The sequence below is a fragment of the Zonotrichia leucophrys genome, chromosome 1 (genome assembly GCF_028769735.1).
Source record: "Zonotrichia leucophrys gambelii isolate GWCS_2022_RI chromosome 1, RI_Zleu_2.0, whole genome shotgun sequence".
NCBI lineage: Eukaryota > Metazoa > Chordata > Aves > Passeriformes > Passerellidae > Zonotrichia > Zonotrichia leucophrys.
The window spans coordinates 89,331,717-89,346,799 of record NC_088169.1 but is presented as its reverse complement, the minus strand read 5'-3'; the positions used below and the strand labels follow the sequence as shown (position 1 = coordinate 89,346,799).

At 42.5% G+C, this 15,083-nt stretch overlaps 1 protein-coding gene across 2 annotated transcripts in view; it reads left to right on the top strand.

Moving 5' to 3' along the window:
• NME7 (NME/NM23 family member 7) overlaps positions 1 to 15,083 on the top strand; it is an 88,844-nt gene that overhangs the window by 68,921 nt on the left and 4,840 nt on the right. For both annotated transcript variants that reach the window (XM_064721713.1, XM_064721704.1), the window contains exon 11: positions 4,607 to 4,714. In XM_064721713.1, the coding sequence (XP_064577783.1) occupies positions 4,607 to 4,714 (108 nt within the window). The remainder of the gene's footprint in view (positions 1 to 4,606; positions 4,715 to 15,083) is intronic.

The following is a 15,083-nucleotide window of genomic DNA, read 5'->3' as shown; positions in this document are numbered from 1 at the left end:
GGAAAACAGTTTATGAGAGTGTGGAGGGATCTGTGCGGTCTGTTACAGCCCAAGAGGTCCTCAGAATGCTGCTGATCTGAAAGCAAAACTAAAAGAAGGAACTTGCCTGCTGAGCAGAGAGGGTGTGGCTAGAGAAGATTTGATCAAACTCCTTTTTTTATTCTGCTTCATTCAAGAGGGCCAATAAATTTTCAAAATTCCTTCATTCTAGTTCATGTTCAGAAGAACAAAATCTTAGGCTGTAATGGTTCCTTTGTGTAGTTTTGATTCATTCAATGGCCTTTCTAGATAACCAATTAAATATTCAGGACAGTGCTTAAAAAATTGACCAGATTTTCTTGAAATTTGCAGTTTTGAGTAAATTTTCTTGAAATCTGCAGTTTGGGCTGGTATACATGTTACTATTCTACTTAACTTCCATCCAGCCCATGAAATAAGTGCAGCCTTTTGTAGGAAAAGCAGTTAATGAGCTTTGCTTATGAATATGTTTATGGTGTTTTCAGTTTGATTTTGACATATTACTGGCATTGGTAACATTTTTGTTTCCTTTTACTTGTGTAGAAATAGAAACATTTTAGAAATGTGCTAAGTACTTCATGCAGGCATTGTTGCGTTGGACACAGTTACGTGATGAAGAGAAATATGAAATATATGCATCTGTATCTCACACAGGATAAGGATCTTCAAAGGGTTATCTGTAGATCAAAGCCCTGCTGTAAGGGGTGATCAAATAACTTGCTGAATAAGACCAGAGGCTGAAGCCTTTTGGTACAGCAGCCCTGGTTTGTTTTGCCATAGACAAAACAGTGTCAGTGTCTTCTTGTGTGAGGTCCCAGTTTTGTGTCATCCCCATTTGCACGTGCACATGAAGCTCCAGCACGCACTCATCAGTCTCCTCTCATGCATATGGCAGAGCTGTAGCAGCTCTTAACCCCTCCATCATCCCACTCTCAACTCCTTTCAAAAAAAATCTGAAAATCATTGCAGAGAACACATACTCCTAGAAACTAGACTCAGCCAAAAGCTTAGGAAGAAGGTTTAAAAGGGGATGGTGGGGCATGGGGAAACCAACCCAAAGCCCATTGTTTGTATCTCCCTTTTAAGACAGATGAGGCTCTATAAATAAAATTATTGGTAAGCTTCCTGGCATGGACCAGAAGAGTGTGAATTAATACTTACTATGAGCAATAAGTTCCATAATGAACTCTGTTCTTCCCTGAAACATTCCCAAGATTTCCAGCTATACATACACAAGGACACAATATATGAGCTGTACAGCTCTTTGTATCTCCATCATTTACAGAGACCTTGTTTCTTCATGATTCCTTGATGGTGCAATAAGAAAGCAGTGGACACTAGTAAAACTTTGGAATTGACAATTATTGTACTTTTTTGGCTGTGTAAATGTAAGCAGAGACAGTTTCATGCTGTTTGTTAACTAATGGCAAGAAATGTTTTTTTAGATTCTTATTAATCAGGTCTTAACAGTGTAAAGTGCTGAAGGACCTACCTTTGAGCAGTTCTGACCCAGTGCAATTCCAGACAGAACAGAATGCATCCCTCTTTGTGCAAGAGTTTCAGGAGGGCACTAGAATGTGTAACAACCTGCATTGAAAAATGGAAGGAAGAACAGGAGATCGCAGAGTGCAACAGCAGGAGCTTTTGCCCACGTTAGTAAGAAAGAGTGAGTCCACAGGAAGAAACACGATGTCTTTTGTCTTTAATTGTGAAGTAGAAATGACAGCTTATGACAAATGGTAAGTTAAGAGACCATAGCCGCTCTTAAAAACAGAGAGAAGAGAAGGAAAAAAGTGAGTTTGATGAAGAAGATGAGTGAAGGAAAATCTTGTGGAATTTTCATAAGAAACAGCATTTCTGGACCTGTTGGAGGACAGAACAGTTTTAGCAAAAGAGTTTTTGATGGATAGGGAGTAAACAGAATATAATACCAAGCATTAGCTTTTTGGACTTGAGCTGTCCCTAAATTGTTTCCAAAGGTTTCATAACCATGATAATTTTTTCTAGTATTCCCAAACTTCCATTAAAATGATTGGAAGCTCCAGTGCTATTGCTGGCTTCCTGACAGCTAGTTGTTACTGCAATCAACAGTTGCTTGAAGGAAGGCTTGATTAAAGTGTCACATTGTTGCAGTGAACTGGCATGTGACTTTTGTTTCTCCAGCAGATTTCCTTATCTCAAGCCTTTAATGAGGACCATTTAGAAGAGCGGTTTTTTCTCCTTGGGGCTTTTTTTTTTTAAAGCGGAACTCCTGAACTTTCCTCTTAAGCAAAATTCATTTGATGTTGAGTGTGTCTTATTCAAATGTCCTTGACATTCATATCAAAAGATCTTTCATAACCTGTGCCATACAGACAGTAACAATGAGGAACTGAAACTTCTCCTCATATCATGTTTTGGGTTATACACACTCCAAGCATTAAAGCAGTTTATTTGTCTTCCAGGTGGGTAACAGACCATAATAATCGTTAATTGTTATGACAGGAAAATATATAGGACTTGCTGAGCTAAAGTCCAATTGTCTTAGTTTGGTAATGAGACATAAACAATGGGGGAAGCTGGAAAGTGGACAGAGGGTGTTTTTTGTCAGATAATGCTCTTGTGAGGTCTTTTAGAACTAGCTTAAAACATTCACTGCCATCCCAGAAGAGGGACTGATTTTCATTTGTACCTGTGCAAGGTTTTCCAGGCCAGCTAAGAGCTACTGATTAAGTCAATTCGAACCCATTTGACACTGAAAGTTAGAACGTGCTTGTACAATCCCGTTTGACCACTCCGTTGTGGGAACAGTAACCTCCAGCTGTGACACTGAAACAAACACCTGGGAGTGGCACAGTGAAACTGCACTGGCCACTTCCAAAATGATTACACTCTAATGTACCCAGTGCCTATTTAGAAAGGGGCTGATGAAGGCTTTGTTGGCCAGGAAAGAGTTCTTTTCTTTATACAGTAACTGTAGTGTGAGCTTGTCATCCACCCGTCCCCTCACAGGCACTTGTGGGAGAACATCCAAAGGGTTTTAAGGAGGGAAAACTGGGTTAATTTCACTGTGCATGAGATAGATCTTGGAAAAGAGCCTCCAGGGTGTTGGGAAGAGAGGCCAAGGGTGTGGGTAGCATAGGGAAGGGGTTAAAAGACAACAGTGCAAGGTGATAGTGCAGAGAAGTGCAGCAGGACTTCATTGTGGCTTGAAAGAATGAGTATGGTGGAGGGGAGAGCCAGTGAAGGCAGTCCTCGGGGTATGAGGGAAATACCACAGTAAAAATGTAGGGGAGGAATGTTATCTCAGGACCTGAGTATCTGCTGTAGTAGAAAGGCCTCTGAGAGGCCTAAGAGGTATTTGGCATTGTAAATGAAGAAGAGGACTGAAATGTTAATTTCAAAGAACAAAGAAAGATGTAGATTCTGGACTGATCCTTAGAAGGGATCAGATGTTGGCACTAGTCACAGTGTCAAAGGAGAAGACTGAGAGGAGTTTCAGCAGCTGGACTTCCCAAATGTCATATTCTGAATCAAGTAGCTCCATGCTAAGGGAAGCAATCTGCAAGACAGCACATTTGTGTCTGCTCACAGACAGCACATCCAGTGCTTGAGAGCTGCAAACGTCTTAACATAAGCTAACTGTGCAAGTACCAGTAAGGTGTTTCTGCAATAAGAAGGGTCCTGTATGTGACCCAACATGGCTTGTTTGGCTCAGTTTCAAACAGGTATTCCTAGCCATGGTTGTGTTTTTTTCAGCAGCTGTCTATGTGTGTAGTACAGGTTGGAATTTCTCTTTTTATAGAATCATAGAATGGTTTGGGTTGGAAGGGATCTTCAGGATCAAGTAGTTCCAAACCCTCTTGCCATAGCCATAGACACCTTCCGCTAGACCAGGTTACTCAGAGCCCCATTTAACCTGTCCTTGAACAGCTCCAAGGATGGAGCATCCACAGCTTCTCTGTACAACTCGTCCCAGTGTCTCGCCACTCTCGACGTGAAGAATTTCTTTGTAGTATTTTTCTAAATCTGCTCTCTTTCAGTTTAAAGCCATTCACCCTTGCCCTATCCTAGTAAGGTCACTCTCCAGCTCTGCTATAGCATCCTTTAGGTAGCAGAAGGCTGCTCTAATGTTCTCTAGGAAACTTCCCAGGTTGAACAACCTCAGCTCTCTCAGCCTGTCATCACAGGAGAGGTGCTTCATTCATGGCCCTCCTCTGGACTCGCTCCAACAGATCCACGATCTTCTTACGCTGGGGGCCCCAGAGCTGGATGCAGAATGCCAGGCAGGGTCTCACCAGAGTGGAGCGGGGCGGAGAATCCCCTCTCTCACCCTGCTGGCCATGCTGCTTTTGATGCAGCCTAGGATACAATTGGCATGTTGCTGGGTCATGTCAACCTTCTTGTCCACCAACACCCCCAGGTCCTTCTCCTGAGGGCTGCTTTCAATCTAGATTTTCTTTTACAGTGTGCTACACATATTTTAATATGCTACTCATATTTTAATAGCATAATGATATTTTACTTTATAAGGTTATCTTGCATCCATGATACAAATGAACAGTGTGGTTCACAAAGGTCTTCGGGTTTGTTTGTTTCTGTTCAATAGGTATTAGCCCGTCACCTCCGACCTGGAACTCTGCGTGCTGTCTTTGGGAAGGACAAGATTCAGAATGCTGTTCACTGCACAGACCTGCCTGAAGATGGACTTTTAGAGGTAAGGCTTGCTAGGCAAACATGTTCTCACAGGAAGTTGTAAAGTGAAATGCTTCTCTTGACACTCTTTTAAGCCAGTAAGTGTTTTCTATGTGGAGTAGCTGTGTTGTAGACCAGACTAGACACAAAAAGAGAAAGTTTATTAAGGGTGTTTGACTCAGTTAATTCTGATACTGTAAAAAAATTCATCCATGCAGTTTTCTTGAATGAATATAGTACAATTCAATGGAACGAAACTCAAGAGTCTTCTCTTTGTCTGAATGTGTCCTTGGGTCTGAACATCAGTACCTGACAGTGTTTCTGCAGCGACACTTTCTTAGCCCTTTCGTGGGTGACCACGCTGACTCCTGAACTAAATTGCGTCTGCAGTGAACTTGTGTGGAGCTTGGAATATTACAGGCAGTAGGGATTCAAATCCTCCAGATAGGGCCTAGGTTTATTTGTAGACAGTCATACTTACGTACATCAGTTAATATTTCCTGTGTTCTATATTAACTTACTAATTATTATCTGATTTTGGCTTTCTATGCCAAAATTTAAAGTCCAATAAAATCAGAAAATGATAAATTGCAGGAATTTGTAAAGACAGAAATACTCACTATGAAAACCAGAACAAGCTCATTCACTTAATTCTGTGCCTTAAACTAAGGTCCATGGCAGGGGGTTGAAGTGGTGTGTAATCTTGGATGAATTTCTGTGCTGTGTCAATGGAGATGCTTTTCCAATGCATGCACAGCTTATTTTTTGCTGCCTGTATGTATTTGTGAATGCTTTGCTGTCAGGTATAGCAGAACCATTGAGCAGCAAGTGCTGTCCTACTTAGATAATTTTACATTGCCAAAATGGTGGTTTCATGGGGGAGTGAGAAAGAGCTAACTTCATCTTCCTCCATGAAATAACCTGTGGGTTAAAGTGCTTTTGCTAAGAAATCCCATCTAGTTTAAGGTACAGATTAGTGAAATTCAACACTGAGGATGGCAACCAGTATAAACAACGTTGCAGCTTTTTTACCATTTTCAAGATATCATTAAAAGTTAACCATTTTTAGTTTTTCCCTTAGGGTTTATACAAGCAAACAGGTATTTTTTCACCACATGCCTGGAGTTCCTCATCCATGGCTTTCCAGTGGCAGCAGAACAAAGGGCACCGCCTGTAAGGGAAAAATTAAACAAGCCAACACTCAAAGAACATTTTAGTACTCCATCAGAATTTTCCACTGTCTGTTGCCTTTACATTGGTGCAAAGCAGTTTTGCTGGTTGTTTAAATTGTGTTCAGAGCTACTATAAGTGAGGCAAGAGTTACTTCTCCAAAACAAAAACTGAGCCTGGCATTCTTTCTCAAGGGTCTCCATTACATGTGTTTGTCTTTCAAATCCTGCAGCTCAGTCATAACCAAAGTTGTTGATCTGGTATTACTCTGACTACACACCTTGCAGTTCCTGGTGTAGTCTGATCATTTTAACAGTAGCTTATTGATTGTATTTTTTTGGGGAAGGGATCTAAGATAGTTTTTTGCCATAGGCATAATTGTGTGCAGAATATTGCTGTTCATCAGTCTGTAGTTTCTTCTATAACAGCCCAGGTTAAGCCTGCATTTGTAAAGGACGTCACTCTATGTTGTTTAGTGAGTAAATAAAGCAGTGAATGTTTTGAATTGAGAACAGTGAGTTTGTACAAAGGAAACCTTGGCTGTACCTGTTGGTTGGCATGTGGAGTATTTACACTGTTATTGCTGAAGCAGCTTATTAGATGTCCCTGCCACAGTCCTGACTCCTGCTGTGGCTGCGTGTCCTGTGTGCACACAGGGCCTGCAGTGCCCAAGGCAGCCTGGAGGAAACATGGAGGGAGGGACTGCTGCTCTTGACACTGTGTATGGAAAGCTGAATAGGTTGGTTTGTGTCTTAATTGGTTTTGTGCCTTTTGAACTTCCAGAACCAAATGGAGATGGAAAGGGGAGATCCCTGGTTGACCAAGTATTCTGTGATGGGCCTTAAAATGCATAGTGTTTATGGAAGCACAACAGAAGCATGTTCCCTTGTAGAAGGGAACACACTGGTGCCTTCCTGGGAACTTTGGTACCTTTAGTGCAAGACACTGTTTGTCTTAAGATTTCTCCACCTTTCTCTTCAGTTTTCATCACCCAGTTTCAGATCTAGATGAAATTTGAAGAATTTGCAATAGCAACTGCTGTCTCATTGTCCACAAATGGAGACTTCTTAGAGGAGATGGGCTAGATAATTGAGAATTAGATAAAATGCTTTCTGAAGTTAATAGCCAAAATCTAGGTGGCTTTGGTGTTTTACACTTAATTGACTGCCACTGGGAAGGGCAAGGTTGTAACCTTTCTCCCAAAAATCATGACTAAGGGAGTACTTGGTGAAAGGAGACGGAACACTGTCTTGGGAACAACAAGAACTAATTAACTAAATAAGGGTCAGCTTGTGCACCTAGTTTAGAACGCTGTACTTAAATAATGTTGTACAGCAATTTTTCAGTGTTTTTCTTTTAGACCTCCTTTCCATGGATCTGAAAAAAGGAAAGTTTACTTTTAATCTTAAAACCCCCTCAAACAAACAAACCAACCTCAAAAGCAAATATGAGCACTTGCTCCCACCAGTATGACCCTTAACTCCTGTCTTTGTTCTACAAACGACTTCACATTTTAGGCAGTGACTAAAGAATATCAGAATTAATGAATAACTCACTTTTGCTCAAGAAAGGAGGGGAGATGCAGTTGAACCTTAAATGCAGCTGGTCACAGTAGTAAAATCAGTGTGTTTTCATTTGCAGAACTTTAAGTGCTCTTTTTTATTCCTAGCTTAGTGATACAGGAATGTGAATATTGCCCTCATCTCTTGGATGAGTTGTTTGACTTACTAGGTCAGGCACTTACTTATTCACTTCATAGACTTGTGTGTCCTCTTATCAGTACAAAATGTATTTTTACAAGTGACAATGAGAAGACACAAATAGCTCAGAACAGTCTGTTTTCTCAGCCTTGTCACCAGTTTCTCATTTTAATGAGAAGAAGAAAGAAAGGAGGAAGAGTAGAGAAGGGAGACTGATAGCAGTGGAGTATTTATGAGATGATGCAGTTTCATTACTGAAGGTTCAACCAGCAGCTGATTGTTGTGTTGGACATTCATTCAGAGCAGGCAGTTGCATTTGTTTCCCACATCCAAAGCAGGTACAGCTCTACGTCTCGTCAGGTTTTTTTTCTGTTTTGTATAAAGCAGGTACTATTTGGGGAAAGTAATTACAGTACTCACCTGCTTTCATGTTCCTTGTGAGTCAGGTAGGGCCCGGACTGGAACATGCATATTTTATATGCCAAGGAGCTGCTCTGTTTCACAGACTAGGGATGTGTCATCTGCATGTGATGAAAGATGATTCTGTTTCTCAACTCACCGTCTTTGACCTGAGGAACGTTTCTGATAAATATATTGATGAAATAGAAGCTTGCAAACTGTTGGATCTGATGAATCATCATTCTCTAGACAAAAGAAGTTTCCTTAAAGTTGATCATTCCTGGAGTAGTTCTTAATCAAAGTAGTGATACACGTATTGCGGCTACCAGACTTCACAGTTTGTGTCCCTCTTTAAAGAAGTGAAGGCAAATTAAAAATCAATCATAAAGGCCTTATTCACATCACTGAAACTACAGTGAGTAAAATTTCCCACAGGAGGTGGTGCTGTACACACACCTCAGTTCCCTGGGTCTCAAGTGGCTCAGTACGTTTCAGATTAAGCAGGAAACCACGTAATTAAAAAACTGGTAGCCCAGAACTGCAGTTATAACAAAACCAGAATTTCTGGGGTTTGGGACACTCTGCCTGTAACTTGTTCTCATACTGTGCAGTTCTTTTTGGTTTTGGTTTTTTGTGTGTGTGCGCATTTCCATAAGGGCATTTGCAATGCAGAAAATCACTCTGGGGATATAGAATGCACACATCTGGGGTGATCTAAAAGGTCTCTCCATTGCAGTGCAGCCTGCTGAGCCACCCAGGCTGACTTTGTGTTCCTGTGCCATGGTGTTGGGGCAATCAGTCAGTCTCACGGAGTTTCTTTGCATAATTACCAATTCCTTAATAGTCATACATGTGTTTGTGTTTGTGTACTTAGACACAGGAGAAGATGCTGCCCTCAGCGAGACATGCATGAGAAAGGATTTGCTGTGGGATGGATAAAATTGAGTTCTGGGTGAAACAGCCTTTTCCCTGTTGCCGAGGGCGACGCTGTTATTAGGTGACTAATCCTTGGACAATGTCGTGACAATTGCTGCGGGTGTGTGCTTACCCGTGCCTTTGTGTGCCTGCTAGGCTGCGAGTGGAACTGCAGAGGGGGGTGATCTCCCAAGCCCCTTTTCGTGGGCGTGGGGGATGTGCCAGCTGCCTTCCCAATCCTGTGTCCCCCGGGCGCTCTCAGCTGGCACTGCGTGTGCCGCCGCATGGCCCCGGCTGCGCCAGGCTCCTGCTTGGGCATCGCACCGTGTCAGTTTTCAGCGTCACGGGCAGCTCTCCAGGCGGGCAGGAGCGAGGAGCTGCTCGAGTGTCGTTTGCTGGCCTTTTCCCTTGCCTCAGAGCTATTTGTGGCACTCACAGACATGAAAATAACCTATCAAAGGGGGATGACTTTGCTGTTATCAAAGAGTGGGTTTCATCTGTCTCCCGAGAGAGCTGTCATGAACGGTTGTTTTTTTCCTATAATTTCTTTGAATTTCAGCTGTACAGTGGTGTTCAAGTGTAGGGCTGGAGACTGGCTGACTGTACAACAAACTGCTGAAGCCTCTTTGTTCCTTTGCTCAGCCTTGCACCAGTGAGACTGGCTTACTGCTCCTGGGGCATTAAAGCATACAAGTAATATCACCTAGGGACAGATCAGCTACAGTGATCTGCTGGACAGAGACTCCCACAGCTCTGGCTCTGGAAGTTCAGCCACCCGGATCCGGCCTTGGGGAGATGTGAGGTGATGTTGTACAGTGAGTGGTGACTGCATGGTCCAGTTCAGCAGAAGTGTTTTGTCCAGACTGGTGCTGTGGACAATCAAAACTGTGATAGTTTTGCTCAGACTTGGAGACTTGGTATAAGCTGAATGCTCTGCTGAGTGTTAAGAGCTGTACTGCTCTTAAGCTTTTGGTGCAGTGTGTATTCCACCTGCTAGAGGCCAGCTGTCCTTGGTCTGGCATTCCAGATCATGCCAGGAGAAGCATGTCTTATTTTTCCTTTCCCTTTCCATTTTTTCAGGGGGGCTGAGGGCAGGGTGGTATTTTAGGAAGCTGTTCAGGGTGGATAGGGGAGCAGTTGCTTTGGAGGGGGAAACACAACACGTGTTTCCATAACCACTTCCTGTTACTGCAGCACTCTGCTGGCTGCCACCTTGCCCTTGGAGTGTGTTGCCTCCTTGGCTGCCCACTGCCAATGTCTGGACATGGGAGTGTGATGCAAGGTGCTCACTATCATCCACCCTGAAAGTGCTTCTGTACCACTAATGAGCTGATCCGTGGGCTGAGGTTAAAGTGCAACAATTTAGGATGGAAGACATCAGAAGGATGTAGCTGTGTTAAACTAGTCCTTTTTGTTGCATTGAGGTATAGTCCAAGCAATTTAATAAAGCATGTCAATGAGTAACTCCCAGAAGCGTCGGTGGAATTTGTGTGTATCACACTTGGAACAAAGGTCTCCTCCATTGCTTGTTACAGATTAACTTGTCTGGTATTATGCAAGCTGCCTCTGCCAGCCGAGAACTAACTCCCCTCATTCACAGAGCAGCCCAGCTTGTAAAACATTACACAGCAGAAGTGCATAGCATGGCAATGAACCTTTCACTGAGGGCATTTCAGCCCCTCTGCATTTCCCCCAGGAGTCTTTAAAATATTTTAATAAAGAAGCCATTGTTTCACTCAGTCATACAGCAATTTTGCAATGAGGTCTTTTATTAGAGGCCCACACTGAGCTGCATAATCCAGGGTAAAATGCTTTTCACTGTTTCCAGTGAAATGTAATAAAAATTGAGTGGTTTGAGTGAGGTTGACTTTAGCACTTTTTTCTCCCAAGTTTTCATCCAAGCAGTAGCTATTTTTGTCTGTCAGTTGGAAATTTCAGTCTCTCCTGGTACAAGATGATTCTAGAGAGGTCTGTCAGATAATGGTTGTTATGATTCAAGTGCTTTTCCATTTAAACTTTCTGAGACCTTTTATCTAACAGCTGTGGGAACAGGTTGGAAAGAATCTGGAGTGTAAGAAAACTTAATCTTACTTGGTGGTGGTTTTGCATACCAGAACATGTTAGCCAGCACTGGAATGCTGTCTCACGATGTTTCCTGGTGCTCTATATATACTTGTACAGAGAATTAAGTAACCCTTTTGCCTAGGCCTATCTGAAGGAAATGAAAAATTAAAAATAACATCAATAGATGGATGGATATTGGAGATGTTAGTGATTTCTCTTTTAAAGATTATTGTATTATTAGGTCACGTGCAGCCTCATTTTGAGCATACGTTGTATAATTATTATACTTGTGGGCTAGACAGGCAACCTAAACCAGGAACTTGTTTAAACAGAGTTGTGAAATAGTTTACCTCTTGTGCTTCCACTTCTGGATAAAATCCGAGGTCCAGTTACCCCTTGTTCTGCCAGGTCTGTGAGTGCCAGAGAGAAGTTAATGAGTGTGAACCGAGCAGCTGCCAAAGCTCTTTAAGTTTCACCTGATCCTGAAGGTAATCTGTGTGATAAACAGGGCTTGGCTTTTTGCACATGTTTGTGTTGCGCTGAGCAAAGTAATTTTGTGGAGGGGAGGTCAAGGTGGAGGGAAGGCGTGACACTTCTTGATAACTCATCTGAGGCCCAGTTTGTGTCTTTGAGACTACTGCCTTCTTTCTTTCCCTCAGCATGTTCTTATTTTTTAACCAAAAGACCAGGTCCTTTTTCCGTTTCTCCTTTTGCTTGAGCTGAAGCAGAGCAACAGTTGGGCTGCAACTCAGCTGCACCATGGGCAAACTACAGCAAAGAAGACAGAAAAGCTCAGGGGACCAGCTTATACAGCAAGAGCAGTAAGGGCATGCTGTAGTTGTACAGCCACGTAGAAGCTCAGAATATCCTTCATTTCTGGAGCAAGGGGCCCTGCACCTTATTTGGGGGCTAAGAGAAACACTTTTGTTCTATAACAAATATGCTCTGAGATGCCCATAAATTTTTATGCTGTTTTCTGTTATTGACCTCAGCCATTGCACCTCCCACCTCTCTCTCAGAGGTGAGATAGACAAATTATTGCCTCTGCTGGTGCTTCCTGTGTAGGGTTTACCCCTTGCCATCTCACTGCAGCTTCCTTCACTGACCACCATCCACCAACAGTAATTAAGAGGAGAATTTAAGTCAGCTATTTTCATACATGTGTTGAAATACATGGGAAACATGGGAGGAAAAACTCAAAGCCAAACATGTTAATATGGATAGAAAACTGTGAAAAAGGTTTCCTATCTGTCATAGATGCAAATGCCATGGCATATATTGACACTAGAGTTTGTCAAGCTCTAGAAACTACTTCTTCTTTTGTAACTAATAATAGCTAGTGATTCAAAGCATAGTCTCATGCCACTACTGGTTTTGTGCTGTCGTAGCGCTGGGCTTAGACACTGTGTTGATCCTGTGCTAGCAGCTGTGCAAACACAAAACAGGATGGCAGTGGTCACCCGAAAGGATGTTAGCTGTCTAGGGCTCCTTGAAGTTACCCATCATCTTCTGGTTTCAGTAAGAGCTGCATTCTTCCTCTTTGTCTTTAACCCCTAATGCACTGGCACATAGGCAGGAATGATGCATCCACAACTATTCCTGAGATACACTGACATATGTCAGCAAGTCTCTGAGCAAGAGGCATAATACCAGACAAGTTAATTCTCTCTGGAGTATTCAGAATTGCTAAGTGGGCAAGTTTCCTTCTACATTGGTGCCAGTTACTGCTGTTCTGATGGGGAGACACAGTGTGCCAAGACTATCCAGCCACAAACTGGAACTGTGGGCTTCCTCAGGTAGCTGCCTTAGTCCAGCCATTGAATAGTAACTAAATCTCTGAGGTGTCCTGCCATGGCACTACATGGTTCAGCACTCAGTGCTAGTGTTGAAATCACTGAAAGCTGATGAGACTCGAAACAAACTCTTGGCCTTTTAATACTGACCCATTCCACAGGGAAATGGAGCTTTCTAGGTTCTGTGACATCTCTCAGAAGGTACTTTGAGCACTGTGCTTGGGGAATTTATGCCATTGGTTCGGTGGGATGGTACGTTTCCTGTCAGCACACTGAGGCACAATCCAACTAGGGGGTGGGGGCTTGTGGTGGTGTATGCAAGGCCCCTGCTGATGGTGCCTTCCATTGGTAATTTCTTTCAGGATATTTTGTTGCTGTCTTATCTTCATAATTTTAGCACTCTTGCCATGTGTACCCTATTGGGTCTCCTGCACAAGTAATATTCTGCTGAACATCACAGTTGTTCAGGAAGGACTTTAAATGATGGTGCCTTCTACTTTTTTTGCTTCTTTGCTGCTTGCATCCTCACTTGAATCTATGATGTGGTTGGAAGACATGTTCTTGTCTCTGTGTGATCACTTCCTCCTGTCTTGGCCATAACCTGGTAGCTCATGAGGACCATGACTGTCAGTGCTTTGTGAGCAGGCTAGAGAGACTGCTCAGCATTGGCAATGCCTCTGGCTTGTACAAACACATGCAGGCCTGGCTTTACTTAGACACTGCAGATATCTACGAGCAGCAGGGCCCCTTCCAGTGTTTTTATCTAGAGCCTGGGATGTGTTTGCACTGACACCTGTGGTGCACTTATGGTGGCTTGTCTCACCTTAGCTTGCTGCTTCAAGGGCATCCTACAAGACCACCACACAACTCCTGACTGTGAGGCAGGGAGCAAGGTAAGTGTGAAGTGCAGAGGCAGTGATCTTGATCACTCAATGAGCTGCTTGGGATCCTCAGGAAAGCAGTACCTGCTGTCATGTTGGAGTTTCTCACGTCTGATGGGAGATGGGATCTTACACTTTATTTCATTGCAGTGGCTTTATCAAACCATTGATGTGTTCTGGTGGTGACCAAAGATGTTACTAGATAAGAAGTAGAACTCCAGGTGGGAGAGTTCTGAACTAATATATTCAGTTCCAGCTACAGAGCAGTTGGTTTATAATGGGGACTGAAGAGATTCAATGAACTGACCTTCTTGTTAAGTCTCCAGGTATTTATGCTTCAGAAGTCAGTGAGCTGAGTCAGCAGAGTAGTTACACATGATTTAAAAACAACATATTTTTGTTCTAAAGTAGTTTTGGAGTTCACTTATTTTTCTTAGAGCAAATAGCATAAAACTCACTTTCTTGGTATTTGTGATTGTGGTATAATGAACTACTGTCTTGTCCTCTCATTTCCATCCTGTTTGGAATTCACATTTTTCTAATCTTTTATTTTATTGTTACAATTTCCAAATAGCTTCCCTTGCTTTTCTCTTCCACTGTATTTTCAGAGTTGAACATAACCATACACAATTTTTGAGGTGACAGTGTTGACAGCACACAACATAGTGTAGTGTTTGTGTAATAAACACTGTAGTGTTTATGTAATAAAACCTTCTATTGCAAGGTTGTTTTTTTTGGTGCATAGGGGTTTTTATCCCAGCTCTACTTAAGAAATCATTATGGATAGTTGAAGTACATGTGTACAAATTGTTCTGTCTTGGGCTGCCTGATTGGCTTTATTTCTTACATTGTGTGATATTTGGGAGAGAGGCAGGACTGATAAACATGCCCTTTTTTTTTTTTTTAACAAACTAAATCCTCTTCACATTTGTGGGGGAAAATACACAGAACACATACAATATAGTAAATAAGTAGACTGTCTTCTTTGACAACCAGTCTTCTTTCTGGAGTGCTTGTGGCTGAAAGGATGGTATGAGTCCATGGGGGTTTCCATGTGTTAATCTAATGATTTAGTCATGTGAATCAGCTGAGTGAACTGTAGCTGAAGTGTGGTATAGATGTCAGGTGTTAGCAAGTGTACTTCCTGACAGCATTGGTGAGCTCATGCAGATGTACAAACCAAGTTGATGGGCAAAAAAAGCTTTTTGTTTCCTACTTGGGACCTGAAACTGAGCTAACACGTAAAAATTTATCAGACCTTAATGTTAGGGAAAGTGTACTGATGCTGAAACTTTGGGTCAGCAAAGACTCTGGATCATGTGCCTGGTTGCCTACACTGACCAAGGAGGTAGAGTGTTGTGGTGGTTGTGGGGAGAGGGCTGTGTGGAAGGCACCAAGATTCCTGACAGGCTCTAAATGGATACAGGGATGGAAAAGGCTTCCATCTCCCAGCTGCCAGTTTTGGTTCT